General features: G+C 40.9%; 1 protein-coding gene across 2 annotated transcripts in view; it reads right to left on the bottom strand.

Annotated features, from left to right (window-relative positions):
* Positions 1 to 20988, bottom strand: part of znrf3 (zinc and ring finger 3) — a 78292-nt gene that overhangs the window by 22535 nt on the left and 34769 nt on the right. For both annotated transcript variants that reach the window (XM_030143756.1, XM_030143757.1), the window contains exon 2: positions 16376 to 16498. In XM_030143756.1, the coding sequence (XP_029999616.1) occupies positions 16376 to 16498 (123 nt within the window). The remainder of the gene's footprint in view (positions 1 to 16375; positions 16499 to 20988) is intronic.

Genomic DNA, 20988 nt, shown 5'->3' with positions numbered 1-20988 from the left:
TTTTGTTTGTGGGACTGCAGTGCTTCCTTTTTAATGTGACATATTTCACCTTGCTCAAAAACGATAAAGAAAAATTGGATATTATGATTTTATTTTGATCTATTGTTCAGGCCTGATGTGTGCTTTTGGTTTGTTATTCAGATGGAGACGTTCATTTTGCAGATAAGATAGAAGGCAGAGAGATTTGAGGCTGATGTAATAAACTCACTATCTAACAAAACACAAGACCCAAAACATCATGTACATGACCAGCCGGCGCACATGCACACACATACAGTATGTACTGGCTGTTGCTCACATTGTCACCCCTCCCTGAGGAAAACTTGGTTCCCATGGGTAACATCTCCTCCGTTCACTGGTTGAAATTCCCAAATGGGCAACGCAGCAGAGGAACAAACAGAAAAAGCACAATAAGCGTGCATCCACTCTGGTTCTTCTAAGGGTAGATGTGTTTCATCAATTGTCTCTATAAAAGTGGTCATGTTAGGACACTGAACCTTCAATGTAACATGAAAATTTCAACTTGTGTGATAACTTCATTTTCCTCCCTCACTGCTCCTTTCCTCCTCTGGTCCACCAGAACCACCCCCTCCCCTCCATTACTGTGTCTGCCTCAGTGCACAATGTGGGGTGGCCATTCACCCACCATTGCATAACCAGAATTATACAAGTGAATTGTGCTATCAAAATGTGTGTGTGTTTATGTGTATGTGTGTGTGTGAGGCACCTTTGAGGAGGCCTGCCAGAGGAACTTGGCACCGGGCCGGTCCCCATTAAAGAGACTGAGGTGTGCTGGGGTAGCGCTGCCCCGACTCTGTCTTTTACACACTTGTATTCACTTCCTGTACCACACTGAATCCAGCAGACTCTATAAACACATGTTTACCAGTAACTCCATTTTATCCGGTTTACTCATGCTGTTCGGGATTTTTTTTTCTTGAATCTTGATTATTACAGACTTGCCTTTCCTTTGGGTCAGGACCCAAAATGTGTCACAGACTTGTTTTTTTAGGTCACCAATTTGGAGATTAAGACAAAGCCATGATATGTGAATAGAAATTGGACAAGAGTGCTACGCTAACATTACCGTTTGTGTTGCTATACTGGAAATAAATCAAAATCTTATCAAGTGTATTTTTCTCATTTCTGGTCAAAATATCTCATCACACTTAAAATAAGACAATCACCTAAAGAGTAACTTGTCAGAGCGATATAAGAACTTACTTTTAGACAACAAATCTTGAAAATCTTAATTTAAGAAATCTTACCAGGATAATTTTCACTTGTCCTATTGGCAGATTTTTTTTACCTAATTCAAGCCAAAAAAAAAGTAGCTTTTGCTTTTTTTTTTTTTTTTTTGCTTAATTCAAGCTAAAACACTTAGCTTTTGCTTTTTTTTTTTTTTGCTTAATTCAAGCAAAAAAATCTGCCAATGGAACAAGTGAAAATTATCATGGTAAGATTTCTTGAAATAAGATTTTCAAGATCTATTTTCTGAAAATAAGTTCTTATACTTCACTGACGAGTTACTCTTTAGGTGATTATGTCTTATTTTAAGTGTGATGACATATTTTTGACTAGAAATGAGAAAAATACACTTGGTAAAATTTGGATTTTTTCCAGTGTATCTGGCTAATACTACTTTAAAAATGTCTTTTTCTGAGTTTTGGGTGCTTGGGGGGAGAATAAATTACTCTTTGTGGTCTTGGAATTTCTGTTCTTGACTAAAGTCTTTAATTGTTTAATAATAAAAAAAATGCTGGCTTTATGTTTTATATTGACAACAATATTTCTCACAGCTATTTCAGTCAAGAAACAGACCAACACAAGTAACAGAGTGTAAACACAAGACATATTCAGCTGATCTCATAAGATGATGAACACTAGAAATACTTTTTTTTAGTTGGAGTAAGAATTAAAAGGGTTTTGGCAGAAAGTCATCATTAGAGTTACATTACAAAAAGATAATTACCCTCAAAACAGCTCAGCACTTCTCGTTAAGTGGTGCTGAAGTAGGATTTCTGAGGAAACACTGTGGTTTTCATCAACTAACAAGACTGTGTTACAACATTCATCGTGCCTTTCCTTCTCCAGCGAATTCATTTCGGTGTTAACAGGAAAAAGGCAGCTGCATACTAGTGATAAATGATAAATAGGTGGAGGAGGCTCATTCTTTGGGCTCAGTTTCTGTGTAAATGGAGGCTTTAAACATCTTTCTCTCCGACTTGTTTGTCTTTCTTGTTGTACACCACAGGCGGCGTTTCCTGTCTCCCTCCTCGGTTTGATGTCTTGTGGCATCAAGTGCACACACTCAAGACAAACATGCACAGATGCAAATCCACTGAGTCAGTGCACCACTAATCAAGAAGTGTTTTCTCCTCCCGCTGCCCACCGCTGTGCCCTGCCGAGACCAAACGCTGGGGCCGGAGGAATGGACAACCACTAATTAAATTTCCTCCACTTTTCCTCTCTGTCCCTCCCAAGTTGTTTTCTTACCGGTTTTGGGCTCCAGCCTTTTGTGATTCACAGGAAAATAAACAAGCTTTCTGGGTAGAGACAAGAATACTACTTTTTAAGTGCCTCTTCTTAGCCTGGTGTCTAAACAGGAACCATTTAGATAAAAGTGATTCCTGGTTAACTACAACTTAGGATAATTAGGATTTTTTTAACACATAGGGAGCAAATAAATGACGTTAGAACCTTGTCTGTCTGCTATTCACTTCCTCTAGAATGTAGAAGTTTGAACATTACTCTCTTGTCTCCCAGTTGTTTCATTTTTCAAAACTCAGAATTACCATATTTTTCACAAGATGTCAGTTGTCAGATAACGTGAGGGAAGACAAGGTCGCGAGCAAGTTAGGACAAGCCAAAGACTAGATTTGTTTGCCTGTTTCAAGTGAGTTGGAACATAATATATCAAGCCGTAAGTGTTTTTCTCTGCCTTCCGAGGAAATAGATTAATGTTGTCTTCCTGAAACAAAAGGTTACCTAAAAAACCTTTAGTCACTAGTCATTTTTTACTGTTCTCATTTAAATAAGCTTGGTGCAGCATTGAACAACTGCTGTCTTATCCCATGAGACCTTCAGATTTCATTTTACAATACTTTCTGTTGTTGACAAATACTGTGTAAGGAATCATCCAATGCTTTATTCTATGTAAACTTTTTGATTAAATGTATTAATCCTTTAAGCGCCCAAGTCAATAACTGAAAAACTGAATGAAACAGATCACAGCTCCAGATACAGTTGTCAAATCTTGTTACCACCTCCCACCAATAGATGGCGGACATGTGCCCCTTCAATCCTAACACCATTTCAGGGCGTGTTTCTGATCAAAACGAAGAAGAAAATCCAGTTATAAAGGCATGGTCCCAAACTGGTTTAGGGTGTATTCACACCTACTTCGTTTGGTCCATTTAAAACGGACCAGAATTCGTTCCCCTGGAAAGTTCGGACTTTTTTTTTAAGATGTGAATACAAACATGCAAACTCTGATTTGAACCAAACTAGCGGACCGAGACCACCTCCACTTCCAAACTGACTGGACCAGTTCACTTCTGGTGTGAATATAACTGGCCTCAAGCCGAAACAACCCAAGGAACCATGCACCTTTTTGTGCTTGACAAGCCACCATAGCCGCGAGCAGCACGCCTTCACCGATGCATCAACATCTGCCCTCTGATTCACCCCGCCCCCAACTTTTCTGTCCAATGCTAGAGCAGTTCGTCACTTGCGTGCTTCTGTTTACAAATTTTGGTCCACTAGCAAAAAGTGCAATGATAATGTAATCCAACCCAAAAAATAAAGTCGTCATTCAATCCGACCAAATAAGCGGACCAAAGGACTTTCCAGGTGTAAATACACCTTTTGTAAGTAAGTAAAGTTTTTTGTTTTTTATTTTGGTTAGATAAGGACAGATTTGGCTACTCTGCTGCTCAGCTATAAAGCTACTAAAACTTACTGCCTTTTACTTTCTACTAATGTTTAAGTTCTTTTATTTGAAGGATAAGATGACAAAAAAACAAAAACACAAAGAAAACTTCCATGTAAATATATTTAAAGTTAAATTTACCTAAAAGTTACGCAATCCAATACGGCTGCCCCTTGTGACGTCACAATATGCAAATTATATGAGTAAATTTAATATTACAAATATTTTTGTCATTTACAGTATAACTTTATCTCAAACCACTTCCAAGATACAGCTTTTTGAAATCTTGATATCAAAATTGAATATTAAAAATAAACAAACTCTGATGTCTAAAGGGTTTATATTACTGTGACAAAACTGCAACCTCTTTAAGATTGATATAAGTTAATACATAATATGTGGTTTCACCTGTTCTCCAAACATGCGTAGACCTGGAGGAAACTAAAAAGTAACTGCTTATGTAAAGACATAAAGTTGGCATGTGAAATGTCAGCAGTCCTCTCTTGCTCAAGCATGATACCAGAGGGAAAAAAAAATATCAATCTTTCCCAGCTTTAGGTGGCAAACTATAGCTGATGTACATGAAAACTTTCCTCACTTTCAAGTTTATGCAGTTTTAATAATGCATATGTTGCTTAATGTTACCATGGACCACCAAAACAAACAACACGCTAAGTTTTACCCTAAATAAGTAACAAAACCATATCTGTGGTTCCCTTCATCCAGGATGCTGCAGTGTGAACATGCACTCCTAAAAGGTCTTTTAATTCATTTGGTTTTTCTCTAATCTCTTTCTGCCTTGAAGCTGCATTAGGAGACCATGTCCCTGCTTGCATGAAAGAGAAGCTGCTGTTGTTGTCTCTCTCTTTTTCTGGTAATGCTCTAAAGATCCTGCTGCTCCTGCTGCCGGTGGAGGGCTGTTGTTACTGCCTGCAGTTGAGTTCTCTCCTGGGTAAAGAAGGCAGAGCAGGTCAGGACTCAACCCTTCACCCCCCATTTAGTCTCCGTTTTTACTGTAACTCATACTCATGCTGTGCAGATTTGCTAACAGCCGCCTCACGCAGGACAGTGATAAGTCTCAGTACAGAAAAAGGAGTTTCAAAAGTAATGAGGCTTGTTATTTTATTTTTTATCTTTTCTTCCTTATGAATGTATGAATAGCAGGATTTCACCTCAAAAAAGTATTTTGTCAGTCTTTGTTGGTTGAACAAATCTGCCAGTAAAAGGGCAGATAAGTATAAAAGGCAATGGATCGCTGCTATATAAAAAGGTGAACTGGTGACCGAGTTCATCACTTCAATAAACACAGCGACTACCTTTCCTTTTGTTGTGTCCTGATAAAGATAACATCAAAGCAGGAAATGTCTGTGGCTGTAAATAGGACTTGAACAAAGGATGGCAGCAAGACGGTGTGGTATTCCAGTGTGTTTACTTAATTTAGTGACAACTCTAATAAAACGCCTCATTGTTTTCTTATCAGAGTGAGTCATTTTGCCGACACTATGGCCCTGGCTATCATAGTGTACACCTGCTAGGGTATTATGCCTGGTAGTAACAAGCTATATTTACTTAAGAATATGTATGATTTGTGCGTGCTTGTGAGCTTCTTTAAAGTTTATATTGGAGTCTGTGTTGTGCTACTAGGACCTGATTATTTGTAGATACTAGCTGAACCCATTTCTACGCTAACCAATATTACACAATACTGCTACTTTATCTTGTACTATATTGTACGTGTAAGTTACTAAGATATACATGTGCATATGTAATAGCATGAAGTTTGTGTTACAGTTTGTATAGGGCTGGAAGAAAGTCATTTGTTCGATGTTTGCCACTTCTAGCATGATGTTGCTGCTGTAGAGGAGCAGAAGAGAGGCAGTGAAGAGTTGTGCTGTATCCCATGGGACCTTATTTAAAATTCTATTGCAGTCAATGGCAAGAGGTAACTTTTCATTTTATCCCTTTTGATTTATGCTACCATTTAGCTTGTGAATTTAAAACATGTTTTTTCAGACTGTGGAAAATATGCAAATATAAAGACTACACATAAAGTCCCTGATAATGTCTTTGCAGCTGCAACATGACTAGACTTACAGTGATTTTCACCTCTTTGATAAGTTTTCATCTTGCTCTTGAAGACTGAGAAAAAATGTGCCAAGGCAGTAGTCATTTTCATTTTAGTGAAATGCATCGCATGAAGAAATGAAGTCCACATGGTTATTAAGCGCAAAACTAGAAGTGTCTTTACTATCTTTGCTACAAACTTCCTTTATTTGCTCATGAACTATTTTTTAAATTGACAAATATATTTTGTGTAAATAGTGAAACACTTCAAACGGATTTGAAAAAAAACTGGTACTGACTCCAAAACTTGGGTCCCATGGGTTACGCTGGAAGGGGCGGGACTTTGTCTCTTTACTTTTGCCTAAAAATTTACCACAATCCTTTACACTGGAAAATGTATATATGTTATAAACATGGATGTAATGAACCGTGACATCAATCAGCTTAGTAGTGCACAATACAGATTCAGATTTTAACATAAAGATGCACTCCATTTAAATTATCTCTCTGCATTGCTACATTTGAAAGAAAATTAATGCACATTTTGCTTTACACAGTTTGCAACTATGGATGAATTCTGAATATTTAATATAAGTGGAAAGACACTGATCACTGAGGAAAATTTATCCATGAACTACCACTGTCCACCATCTACATCTCATCTTTATTGTTTTATTGGTGTCCAATAAACAACGTTCCAGTCTCTCTCAGTTTCTGCCGCGTGCATTCCCACTGTTACCCCCTCCCATTTGTCCCTGTGTTTCTCCTCTTCCATTACCTCATTGTCTCATAGCATGGGCAGCTCTAATGTCACTGTCCCACACACACATATTCAAACTCACACCACTTCTTGTCCATCTCCTTGTGCTTGGGCCTAACCTTGGCTCCCTGGCGGAGCATGAAAGAAAGTTTAAACCACAAGAGCGGGATGCCATTTTCACCCCCGCTAACTCTCCGCAAGAGAATCATCTGTAGGATGGACAGGCATCAGATTAGCTGTGTGGGGACCAGGGGGTTTTGGTTTCCAGCTTCCGTGCCAGGTAGTGGGTCCAAGCTTTTAAAGACAACATGGCCCTGACATACACAGCAGGGCACAGGACACAACGATTCTCACGCCCACAAGCACATTCCCCTACAAAGCAGCAGGCTTAGACAGAGATATGGAGAGAAAAGACAGGGCTTTGGTTGACGTAGGTGGAAGTCTGTTCCTATCTTTTCTGAGATTTACTTTTTCCACAGCTCATCTTTTGATCCAGCGCCGCCCTGCCTCTCTAGCTGTTGTTTGACAGACAGGAGGGGTTTAGCTGTGGCTGGTGTCTGACTTTTAAATAACAATTGTGATTAAGAACAAAAATCAAAGTAAGGGTGGGGGTAAAAATAAAAAGAAACAACTCCTAAGTGGTACTTTCCTCTCTTTCCTCCCCTCCTCTCTTCTTCACCTCCCTTTTTCTCAGTTTCCTCCCTTTGCCTTCCATCTCTCTCATCTGAAGTCCCCAGGGCTCCTTTCTTCTTTCTTTAAATAGAGGCCTGAGCTGTGAAGTTTAATAATGGTCATTTGGCCTCCCATTCAAAGCTGGGTAATTCGGCCCAGGGACGGCTCACTTTGAGCCACATGACACAAGGAGCTTCCCAGTGACCATGGAAACGAGCGCAGTGGGAACCCAGGCCCCTCCAAGCGCCGTGAAACGTGGTGAAGCAGTGATTTAGGAGAGGGACTTTATTTCAGAAGGGGGTGTGTGTGTGTGTGGGGGGGGGTTGGGCACCAATACAGATAGGTGGGTGAGGGTTCCAACATAGTCCGAAAGAGGGAGATGAGAAAGGCCGAGAGACATTTGGAATCACAGTGAGAGAGAGAGGCCCCTGCCTGGTCACAGTGGAAACCTCTCCCGACACCCTGCCAGGAAGAGCGGCCAAGATAATATCAGCAAGTTGAGGCGTACACAAACATGAAAGGAGAGCCCAAGAGGCAGGCCCCTGAGTGCTCTGTGCTTCACAAGCCTTTTTATCCCCTTTTTCTTCTCTCCCTACTGCTCCTCCTCTTTTTTTCAATTTTTCTTTCCATCCCTCCCTTGACGCTGCGGCATTAGAAAGTGTTTGTGTAGTGTCTTTAGGGCAAGGGGCAGGTGAAAAGGAAGATCGGTGGATTTAGTGTTAGGGGTTAAATAAGTCTGAAAAACTCTGACTTAATTTTTCATTGAATACTGCGTCTGGATGCAATCAGTATAATGTGAAATGAGCCCTTTTCCACCAACATGGTACAGGCGACATTCTAGTTCACATTCCTATATGAAACATTTCTAAATACGTTCTGGACTCAGATGTCTGAGTCTGATCTACAACCAAACAATAATTGAGTTTTCCTAGACCACAGGTGTCAAACATGTGGCCTGGGGGCCAAATCCGGCCGCCAAAGGGTCCAGTCCGGCCCTTGGGATGAATTTGTGAAATGCAAAAACCACACTAAGATATTAACAATCCTCTTAGTTCAGGTTCCACTTTCAGAACAATTCAATCTCAAGTGGGTCAAATCGGTAAAATACAATCATAGTAACAAATAAATAATGACAACTCCAAATTTTTTCTTTGTAAATGCAAATATTTTCATGTATTTACATGAAAACAAAGTATAATTTCACAAAAAATGTGACTAACGTGAACAAATATATGAACAACCTGAAATGTCTTAAGAGAAGTACAATTTTAAAAATATTCCACCTGTTACAATATGTTTTGAGTATTTGTAGATCCACTGTGATCTGTAAGTTATAATGTTCATGTGTAAATGATAAACTGAGGCACAATATTGTTAAAATTACACTTATTTTTTTCAGTTCGTTCATGTTATTCACATTGTTTGAAAGGATAGTTTGTAGATGTAAACCTTTTCATAATGTAAATGTACTTTTTTCGCTCTAAAACATAGAGACAAGTTTGGAGTTGACATTATTTATATATTATTATGTTATTATTTTACTGGTTCAGCCCACTTCAGATCAAATTTAGCTGAATGTGGCCCCTGAACTAAAATGAGTTTGACACCCCTGTCCTAGACGGAAAGTGTGAACTGTGAGGACATCAATGGCCATGGCAGCGTTTATAGGTTAGAAGGATATAGAATACAACAATAAAGGCTTAGTGATGATATTGGTAATCCACCAACCACAGTCTATAAAGTATCAAAAGTTAAAGTTGCATGCTGAACTTGTCCAAGGTATAAACAGAACAATATTTTATCATATTAGGATCCAATATACATAGTACAAGGCCCTTCTTGATCATCCACCTGTAATAACAATGGTTCCTTACAAAACTGCTACTTTTGCTTGATGAAACCAACTTTCCAAGAATCCTGCACAGAACTGGTTCAAAAATATCTAATTTGGTGCAAAATGCCTCTGTAAGACCTGGAAATACCTTAAACTTGCATGAACCAAACAAAAGTGGTAGCCTGTGAAGTAGGGGTGTGCGATATGACAATATTAGATTGTGAAGGATTAGAACGTATCGACGATCCGACAAAGCAGAGAGATCGTGGAATCAGGGGGTTTATATGGGAGTGGGTTCCATGCCGTATGTATCCCACAATGAGTACACGCAGTGAAAGTGAAACTTAAAATGGCAGGGCAAGTCTATAACTTAAGACTTGGCCCCCACAGAGTCGGGCGTACTTGACTCCGTGGACGTTCGTACACATCAACTCGTTTTAAAAGTGAAATTGGTTCGCTTGACTATGAAACCTCAAACATCTGCAGACAGCGCTCACAGATTCTGCGCCACTCACAGTACGCACACAGTATGCCTGACGTGAGTCCCCCACATCCTCCACATACAGGTCCATTGCGTTGTACTCTTAGAATAACGTATGTCAACACTACGAACCTGGTCAATCAGCCGAAGAGACAGCATCCCAAACTATATGAGAGTCAAACTGAACTAGAAGACCAGCCACACCACAGCCAGACCCTAACCCTAACCCAAACTATACGAGAGTTAAACTGAACTAGAAGACCGGCCACACCACAGCCAGAGGCAATAGGTAGAATTAAACTAAAGCAAACAACTTTAAGAAGAACAATTATGAGAAGAGTAGTAAGTACGTTCCACACTGATTCTTTTTTGGAGTGCCTGTGTTATTCTTCTTCTCATTTTGGACTTCTTCTTCCACCCAAGACCACCCAATACACTGATTAGCTACCAGTTGAAAAACCAGAGCTACCAGTCACCTGTTCTGGAAGCCTGGAGTATTATTTGAAACAGGCATTTCTTCATTGATATTTTGTTCTGTAGTTTTATAATTTTTTTTTTTTTTTTTTTTTTTACTTTTCATGTTTATTGAAAGCTGCCTCAAAAAACAAGTGCAGTTTAGTTTTTATGTTCAAGTGTGCACTTAATCAGAGTGTTGTTTACATTTTAGTATGTTTATGTTCTTGGCACACATTGGCAAAATTGCACAAACTACATTAAAAATGTTCTGGAAGGTTCTTTGGGCTAAATATTTTTTTTCTTTCATGGCTATGTTTCACATACTGTTTGGTTGCACTGTTCAGAAACTTGCAAATTAGTCTCAAAGATTAGTGTAAAGAATCGTGATAAAATCGAGATCGGGATTTAATTTTTTTAAAATTGTGATATGATATTTTTACCATATCACCAACACCTACTGTGAAGTATTTACTGGACCCCACACATCCTTAAATAGCAGAAACTCACATTACTTCTATAAGCAAAAGTAAAGTGAATCTAAGTTCTCACTAAACTCTGTTACTGTATATTTCACACTGCTCCGCCATTGTTAGCTGCTAGAATTTTAAACGCCCAACATTGACTTTCAATTTAACATTCAGCTGAGGGGAAGTTAGACCTTCATTTTTCAGCACAGGCATCTCAGAAAGTTGTTTCATCAATATCATTGCATCTTTATGGTTCTGCTATGAAAGGATTTCTTTTAAAATCTCAGAGGAAAAAGCTATCTCCATCTGTATCGAGCAAAAGCAACTGTTGTGAATCAATCACTACTGTGCCTCCACTGCAATTTAACAAAACACTCTGGAGACTGCCAGGAATAAAACTATAGCAATTTTTGATTCATTAAACAGGATCTTTACTCTGGTGCGGTCTTTGCAGAGAGAAAGAAAAGAGAACAAGTGAGAAAAGAGTGATGAGACAGAGGGAGTGAGTCATTCAGAGTCTGCATCAAAACACAAGCTGATCTGTCAGCCTTCTTGTTCTTCTTATCCAGACTGACAAATGCTATGGAGTTGGTTTGAGCAACACTTACACACATCAAACAAACCTACTGGTCTGACAATATTCCTTCCCATGAGAGATGATGTGCTTTATATTAGAAGTGGTCTGAAAACAAGGCCGAAATGCAGCCAGTTGAATTCAACACTGAGGCTTCTTTACAACAGACCCCGTGGCATGACACCCTACTGGCACTGCCGTGGCCTACAGACGACCTCTAACACACACCTGAGTGTGTAGGCCAGCTAACCTGGCTGCAGGCTCAGAGCCAGCCGCCTGCAATATCACACTCATCTGTCTGTTGCCATTTCTTTCTTTTTAATGCAAGTCTCTCTCTTCTTCAGACCCACACCATCCTGTAGCCCTCATGTGCTTTCCAACACACACACACACACACACACACACACACACACACACACTGCACAACCTTTCTGCAGCTTTGACTGAGATGCCAGACACGGTCAGAGTCCAAAAGCCACTTAGCACTAAGAAGCAGCAGCTGTTTGTTCTGGTCCTCTGGCCTACAGTGCTGGCCTGAGGGCTACAGTAGAAAGAGACACACTTCTCTGCCCACGTACATTGTTCTATGACAACTTTGGTTTAAGCATTGTGTGTGTGTGTGTGTGTGTGTGTGTGTGTGTGTATATGTGTATAAAAGACAGAGCTTCCCACATAGTATGCACTCTTTATGGTTGTGTGCCTCTGGCAAATACTTTAAAGTAGCTAGCTTTATTTCTGGGAGGATATGTCAGTTAAGATCTTCAAACTTTTCTTGTTGCTCTAGTTATTTCTGTAGCCCTTTGTAGCAGCCGGGCCGGTCTTGAGCCAGTTGTGCTCCGCTGCGATGAAATGTTGTCTTTGGCTGGTGTTTAAGGTGGAACTGATCGCGGTTCAGAGACGAGCTGGTCGAGGCCAGCGCCAGGCCACACACAACAAGTACATACCAAGGAGTTTTACATGCTATGCCAGCCAAGAGGCTTGCTCTACAGAAGCTAGAGGACTGTGTGGGAGGATGGGTCACATTTTTCTGCTTATGCTTATGCAAAAGTTGTACCAAGTGAGACACAAATCCTAGCCACCCACTTGCCAAACCAGACACATTCGCTTTCATAATCTCTCAAAGAAGCCAAGAATACTCTTCCCTCTGTCCTTGAAAGCCCACTCCTCTCCCTCTCTACCACCACTCCACTCCTACACACAGTCTCCCCCAAGCTCAGGGGTTGATGTCATAAGAGACCAGGCAGGATGAGAGGGTAAAAGCTGACATGCCTGGACCCTGTGTGGTCAATAGACTGACACTGCTGTACTGAAAGAGGAGATATCTCACTGGCGTGGTGACAAAGACCCTGACAGATTGGGCCACCAATAAAAGCCAGTGTCATGACTTCATATTTCAGAAGAATTACCATAAAAAGATGAAGGAGGCCACTTCTAAGAAAAATCAAGCAGAAAAGCAGTGAACCAAGTAAATAAACAGTCGAAAATGAGAACAGATGAAAGTGTGCCGAGGTATGAGCATGATTTACACCACCTCCACCTCAGAGACGTGAAGCTGTAACTTGAGAGAAGAAACTACTTACAACTATACTCTTCCCACACCTTGTAATGCTGTAGAGCGCTAAGAAAATCATTGGTTTCTACAAAAACACATACAAGAATGACTCATACACAGTTAGCTACAGTAGGAACCAATTTACTCTTGGTTTTCCTGCTGGGTAGGAGGGGCTCCTGTTGTGGCATACAAAGGTCAGGGGTTTAACACTCCTGCAGTTCTCACAGGAACCAGACAGGAAGTGCAGGAAAAAACTGTGTACATATATCTGACACGCCAGCACTTTGGTGAGGTCTGCACGTGGACTGCAAAGGACAACTCAACTGCTCTCCTTTCCTCCTCTTCCTCTGCTGCTAAAATGTGCTGATGTCACTATATCTTGGTGCAACAGTGAGATGAGACTGAGTTCTTGAGTTGTTCTTTTGCTAAAATCATGTTCATAAAATCTTGACAGCAAGTCCTTAGTGGGGATTCTGTATATCAAACATAAAGGGATGCAGAAACTCACAGTGAATATGTTATATTATTTGTGAGTATGGTATACTGTACACTGCAAAAAAAAAACAAAAAAACTGAAGTTCTGCATTATGTAGGTGATGATATGTAGCAGCCAACTGAGACTGGACATGTAAAATAAATGCAAGCCCCTCCCTTACATTCAGCAAACTAAATAGGAGAGGGAATGCCCACTACATGTTGACCAATTCCTAAGTACAGCTGGGTCCCGTGTGTTCCCAGACACTTTATATTTAGACATGAATTAGAGTAAACAACATTTTTTTACTCCTGCATTCCCATTTTGTAAATTCACCAGGATTCTGTAATTGAACAGAATCTAATTTGACCAGACGAGACCCTAACACTGTTGGTGGCAAAGTGGCAGCAAAGTGGAGTGGGCTCTTGGGTTCAGTCTGGGGCCAATCGGGTAGGATGGGCAATGGGGAGGCGGGGGCTGCCAAGCCTGAGGCCAGACCAGGCGGGGTGAGAGTATACAAGTGGGTAAAGCATCCAAAATAGGGCTGGGCATGGTGACCCCACCGCCTGGGCAGAGTTAGCCCTCAGGCAGGGGGTAATCACTACCCCGTCTGGCCTGGCAAAAGTGGCGGTGCCAACGCAAAGCACCCAGCTGTGTTCGGGGCCCCGGCCGAGGGTCTGTCAAGATGCAACAATGGGCTCTCCCTCCTCTAATTATAGTTCTGACTGAGTAAACACAGAGCAAAGAGAGTGGTCTAGAGGTTAGGGAGGCTGGCTGGAGGCCAAAAGGTCAAAGGCCAAGGTTCATCACTACAGTGTCCCTTAGAAAAACACCAAATGCTGCGCTTTGATCAATTCCACTGAGCGGAAGGTACATGTTTGTGACTCTTGGGGTGTTCTTGTACCTTGCTTGTCTAGGACACATGCCACGTTTTGACAGTGCGTTGGATGCGAAAAGACGAGCCATCTACCCCATGTTTCTTGTCTCTCTTTATGACTTGCTATAGATCTGTTAATCAGTGCTAAACAACTTTTCTTCTGTCTGTGTTCACTTGACTAATTGTAATTTCTTGTCAGAGCTGAGAGTCGACTGATATGTTTTTCTGGGCCAGTACAGATACAAAATAATTAGTAATCAATAGACCAATAACCAATGTTTGGAGGCAATCTATATTTAACACACAGGATGTACTTTGCTGGAACAATCCTGCCATAGGGTGTTCTTCTTCCTTATCTGATCTATAAATGAACAAAATCCTATTTTCTACATTAAAGAACCACAAACTCTGAAGTAGCAACTCCATGCTGAAAATTGAAAGATTGAGCAAAAATGATTTTTTTTTTTATTTAATCAAAATATCACCACCCTAGATGATAGTGATTCATTTAAAGAAAAACAAACTACCCAAACAACAGACCATTTTCTTCCTGTGCCAGATTGACAGTGTATGTTGACAGGCCTATCTACAGCATTGCCCAACATTAACATAGGTCTGGAAAACTGAGGCTACATTAGCAGCAAACCCAAAAATGTTGGCATCAAAATTTAGGATACATTTACTGCCAGTATGTATTGAAATGCCTTTAAGATGACTGTCAAGTCAAATATAGAAAGTACATGCAATTCAAAAATATTACACAACAAATATGTACTGTCAAATAAAACTGGAGAGATGAAAACTATTATCTAATCAACTAGTAAATAATTAGTTAAACTTTAACAGAATTAAACCAAGGCATATTTCTGTGTAAACTGTAACAAGAAGAAGTAAAGTGTTTTTTCTCTGAAACCGTTTAATGTTCCTAAAATATGATCCCATAAACCCCAACACAAACCATTTAAATATGAGAGTAGCATTGAGTTTCACCCCTAGTGCTCAACATTAGGTCAGTCTTGGCTATGTAGCTGTAACCATCGCTGAAGAAAGTGCACCATTAGCATGTCTATACAGCACAAGGGATCCTTAAATTATGAATGGCTGCTCTCTTTCTGTCACCGGCCATGCACAGGATAAATGAGACTATAGCCAGCCTGTCCCCCACCTCCCCCCACCCCATCCTCCTGGGAATGTTGGTACATTCCATTAAGAGGAACACTTAATTAAAGCATGATAAAATACCACTCTGAGACTCCAGAGGGGTCTGAGCACTGGAGGAGGGAGGGAAGGGGGAGGGACAGGGGCATGTTGAGAGACAAGGGAGGGATTTAGTTCAACCTTGTTCTCAAAACAATGGAAAGTAAAAGAAAAAATAAATAAATAAAACAAAATCTTCTGTCCCTGAGTTTTTTTTTGCAAGACTACACAAAGACAGACATACTGCAGGGTGGCAAATTAAAGGAAAAACCTGATGGGAGTGGTCTCTTTCAGAATGGATTTTGGAAGAATGCTGTCCTTCCTTCCAGCACAGTTTGGACATCTACACCTGGGTGCATTCACACTGTTCATGTAAAAGCACATGGTTCCACAACACTACTTTATGCTGGTTTTTCCTTTCATTTATCAACCAACTGTAAATTATAATAGAATTGGCTTTATTGTCATTACACAGGTTGTGCAACAATACTACAGAAATTTTGTTTAGTTCTTAAAACCTGTTCAGTTATTAAAACAGGTTTTATTAACTAAAACCAAGACTCTTCCTGTCATTGTTCTGTCTACACATCATTTATTGGAGACAAATTCCTGCTTGACTTTTATGGAGACAAATAAATCATGCTGAGCATTGTTATACTTTGTTTTGTTTGTCCTGATCTGCTCCCTACAGATTTTGCAAGATCAATTGTGTTTAACAAGCAAACAGTAATGTGGTTATTGTTCCTTTTGTATAAGATTCTCTGGACACTAGAATTTAGCTGCTTCCATTTGAAAATTCAACACTTTCATCCCAGCTGTGACAACTGTGATATCTAACATAGAACACTATTTCTACAGAAGTGGGATTCATTTTCTGTGTATAGCAATTTCCCCTCAAACAAAATTAACATCTGTACATCACCAGCAAATGAAATGATCTAATTAAACTAATTAAAAGATGTAAGAAAATCTAGCTATTTATAAGTGTTGCATACACAGAACCCACACAGATTGAACCACTGAGCACTGTCGTACCTTTCCGAGCACAGTGAGACAACTGGGGTCTAGCTCTGGTTGCTCCAGCTTTACCACTCCGACCCAGCCATACTCATACAGGTCCTCTTCATCATTATTGTTACATAGTCCCAAAGGATGCATCTGAAAAGAAGAGATTAAAAAATACATTAGTTGGTAAATTACTGGTGGGTGAGAGGATAATAGTTTTGAAAAGTAATGACACAAACTCAGGCCTGACAAGAATATACAAGGAATATTGAGAGAGTGTGAACATGAAGACTGTCCCACATGACACATCACGTTTTAGGATTGTGGCATCGTTGTTTCATAGATTTACTCAAGGCGGGGGGTAAAATACCAGCTCAGAGTTGGACTAATCTTGCTTCAGATACCCCCCTGCTTGAAGGAGTACAACAATTCTTAATCTACTTGTCACCTATTGTCCACAATGAAACATAAGAGCTTAAGAGCATTAGACGTCTCTAAAGTATTCGCTGTGTGCGGCAAAAATCATGCAGGATCTAAACACAGAGTACAGTATTCTACCCGGCCTCAAAGAAAAGCAGCAGATAAGCAAAACGGGGATTTATGTGCTTTCATGGGTCTGCTGACGAGGCAGATATTCATTGTGAATATCTACTTTAAGAAAAGGTGCGATAAGTCTCATTCTTCCGCATATACTGCAAATGATTAATAGCACTGCCATTTCTATTGTGTTTGTGCATACATGCACAAAAAACTGGAGAGGTTTAATCTTCCTTCATTAAAAAAGGGGATGCTGATGTTTCACTCCACCACACACAGTCTATCAGACTATCTTAAGTTGTTCTCTCATTACACATAAGGCCACTAAATTGGCCCACTTCTCAGTGCCAAAACAGCTCTGCAGAGCCAGCGCCTAGACAATGTCTTTAGAGAAGATTAAAGCTAAAGGATGGCAGACATCACAAACACTGACTCACTCCCTGGGCCCAAAAAAGAGGTGGCAGCCTCCTTAATTGCAAACTGACAAAAGCGTTTATCTCAAAGGATTTATCTCAAAGCACTTCCGTTACTTTACTTGCATTGTCTTAACTGTTACTCAGAACAAAAATATGGCTTAAAGTGCAAGATGGGTCGATACAAAATGTGAAATTTAAGATTACTTGAAGCTGTGAAGTGCATTTTGACAGAGACTGCCTGACACTTGTCCAGCCATCAGTCTTGCAGATGTGCTAGTCTAGTATGTGTCCCCATGAGGCGTCCGTATCACAATGGAAATGAACAGATAACAGATAATGCTAACAACCATGGCACTTGTACTAATACAATACAAGACATGAAGGACACAGTGATAACAGTAATAATAATAAAACTAGAGCTAAAAGTAAAATTAAACTAAATAATAAACTACTACCACTAGAAGCCATTTATTTACATAAAATGATGTACTTTCAAACTCTGATCAAACAAGATGGGATTAAAACTGTAGCCAAGTGAGGGGTCAAAATCCTGGATCCATTCCCACCCTGGCAACAGAGCAAAGACAAGCTCCTGTATTAGCATTAGAACTGGGCCAAACTGAGCTGCAGGTCACTTATCCTATTAACCCAATGACCACAGCACCCAAATCAGCCAGCGCTGTGGCGCCGAGCTCTTGGCTGCTCTGGCCCCTGGGCCACTGTTGATGACCACTGCTGATACCCTTCTCCTTCTAGTGACCTCTGACCTTTGAACCCCACTTTATCACACTGGGAGCAGGTTAGCTGTGTAGCAGGCCAATTGAAGAGACATTCACAAGGTGCTTACTTCAGTGCCACAGGACAGAGGGGCCAAGCCCCTGGCCTGAAGGAGATTTTGGGGAGGACTTAGCTAAGAGTAAAAGGGTCAAATGCAAATCAGCTGGCCTATGGAAGAAGAGACAGAGAGAAGGAATGTGGACATGTGCCGCTTTGGATATGTATCTTTTCTCTCTGCTTTTGGAAAAAAAAATCTGACAGGGACACTGGCAGCTGTACCAGTGAAGAAGCACTGGATTTCAGAAGCCCTAAGTCTACAACCTCCTCCACACTGGAGGACCACATGCACTCTACACTACATTGTTTTTTTTTCTAAATAGATGGTGAATTGTAAAGGTGGGGACAAGAGTGTTTAGCCTTGAACCGTACTCAGGCCTCCCACACAGTGCACATGAGAAAGCATAGAAGAATAATCTCCAACTGTCAGTCAAAATCCTCTTCATCTTTCAAAACTAAATGCCCGACTTGAGAGATGCTCAACAAGAAAAAAAAAAAAGATGAGTTCGAGGTCACACTGGTTGAAGAACCCTTTTCACAAATCTACGGGATACAATCACCTTGTCTGCTCATATTTCACAGATTGAGAGCACATTTCTCTCAAAGCTGTTTTTTCTCTAGTAAACACGGGTGAGCAGAGGGCCACTGTGCTCTGGATGACTGTTCACAAGGCAGATAGTAGCCTCGGGGACTGGCAGGAGCAGGGAGGCAGCACAGGTATACATTACATACACATTTGGTATGATAATTTCAGAGCACGCTTTCACTCACAGCCTTTGGAAGATGCCAAAATTGCAGGGAATCACAAAGATCAAAAGAGCGTAACCCAGTCAGGTCTGCCCATCATGACCCCCCCCCAAATCATCATTTTTATAAACTGAAACAATTCTCTGATGCATACCAAACATCCGAGTCAACAAATGTAACACTCTGAATTTGATGCGAGATACGAGACGAGTGCATTGCTAAAGAGGAGGAAGAATGACTCAGTGTAGGAGGTGATCTTAAGAGAGGCCCAATCTGTCTTTCTGTCTGAGTCAATCGAAAGGAGGACCAGGAAGTGCAAAGCTGCTTGTAATTATGGTCTCTCTCTCCTGCTTGTCTAACAGCTTGGATGGCAGTGGGGAGCCCCGCCTGCGCCCCTGGGTCCTGAACACTGGGCCATTGTGCGGGGGTTCTTGCACTCCAAATGGGGCAGGGTTGTTGTTGTGGACCATGTTGTTATTTTAGAGGCTGGTCATTGCTCCATTATCTCCACCACAGGGATTCGTCTTTTTAGTCAGATGTTGACGTAGGCGTTGATGGACAGAGGGATGGAGTGCAAAAGAAGCTGGGTTTGGATGGACGATGATGATCATCTAGTGAAGTGGGTCACAGCCACTGGCCGTGTGCACAAAAGAGGAACAAGCTCATATGCAGACATGCCTTTTTTTCACACAAACACACACTCAAACACACACAAAATGACAAGAGACTGTCCTCTCTTGTGTTCCACTTGCTAGCTTTCCCTTCTAGGCCCCAAATCACACAAGCGCAGCCCACTGGAAACACCCGGTTGCTCCACTTAGCTCTGCTCCCTCCATACCTAGGGTTTTTTTTTTTTTGGGTGAAGAGCATCCGGCGCCCCTGTAGTGCCACAAGGGGGCGGCTCTTGTTCTGCCCTGCCTGTCCTGCCCCTGGGGGAGGCAGCCTTTCACATGAATATCCCATTACACAGGCCACACTCTCAATGAAATCCTGGCGGGGATTTGAACTCCACCTGTCACTCAAGATGGCCACACCCCCTGCCAGCCCCCAACCCTCTCAACAAAACCACCTGTAGAGAAAGCACTTGCTCACGTGAGACTTTTTCAAGCAACAATGTTATGATATATAAATATATGTTTTGGGTGGTGATTTAAAGTTTAATATTCTTGTGAAAATGTCTTGAAAGCTGTAAAGTACATCGTCAAGTAAGTGAATATATCAGATTTAAAATTAAATTTCATAAAGATCATGCATTGCCCGACCCTGCCATCCTCATCTAAGAAAAGTGACGTGATAGGAGTTTGTAATAGGATCAAAACAGGGTGCTACTTCTATAAACGCCCACCCCGGGACCCCCCACTCCCCCCAACGCTCTCAAAGGAAATCAAAATGCAAGTCACACCATCCAACACCATTCTTCTCCGTCTGTCTGTGACACAATTCGCTGAGCCTTTGATCAAACAACAACCACTTCTTCTGCCCCCTCCTTCTTGCTGCACCCCCTTTTCCTCTCCCTCTAAATTATTGGTGGCCCCGGTTACAGCCCCCCATATGCCTCCCACACCCCCCACCCCCTGTACCCCCAACTGCCCTCACCATGCTATAATCGCCCTTGCATGAAAGACCTTGTTTTTTTCTGCACAGCTGTGAATCTATCTGCGTTTCACTAATTCTATCTACACTTGCACCTCAGCTTTGGCTTAAAAACTAACACACACGAAATGCAATAATCAGCAAGTTTGTTTTTTCTGCTTTAGTGAACTTTTCAAAGTTCTTCTCCAGGCCTTTTAAATTTTATAACCACCCCAAACATCTGTACTTCCATATGAAACTACCCCAGGGCTACAAAAAAAAAATTATATACATATATAATAATATATATAATAATATAATCTTTTTTGTGACAAAGCAAAAGTTCCAAAAAGATTTCTCTCCTCTCATGTTTTAGAACTAGTGGCCAAAAAAAACTCTCTGAACATGAAGAAGTGATTTCGTAGGCTACAAACTCTAACATTCACAAAGAAACTGCTGAATTGCACGGCCGTTTAAAGATATGCACTTGCCAAAAGATGGTGCTTAATGTACTGTGCATAACAACAAGGCATCTTT

This window comes from Sphaeramia orbicularis, chromosome 9 (genome assembly GCF_902148855.1).
Source record: "Sphaeramia orbicularis chromosome 9, fSphaOr1.1, whole genome shotgun sequence".
Classification (NCBI taxonomy): domain Eukaryota; kingdom Metazoa; phylum Chordata; class Actinopteri; order Kurtiformes; family Apogonidae; genus Sphaeramia; species Sphaeramia orbicularis.
This window is presented reverse-complemented; position numbering and strand designations above follow the sequence as displayed.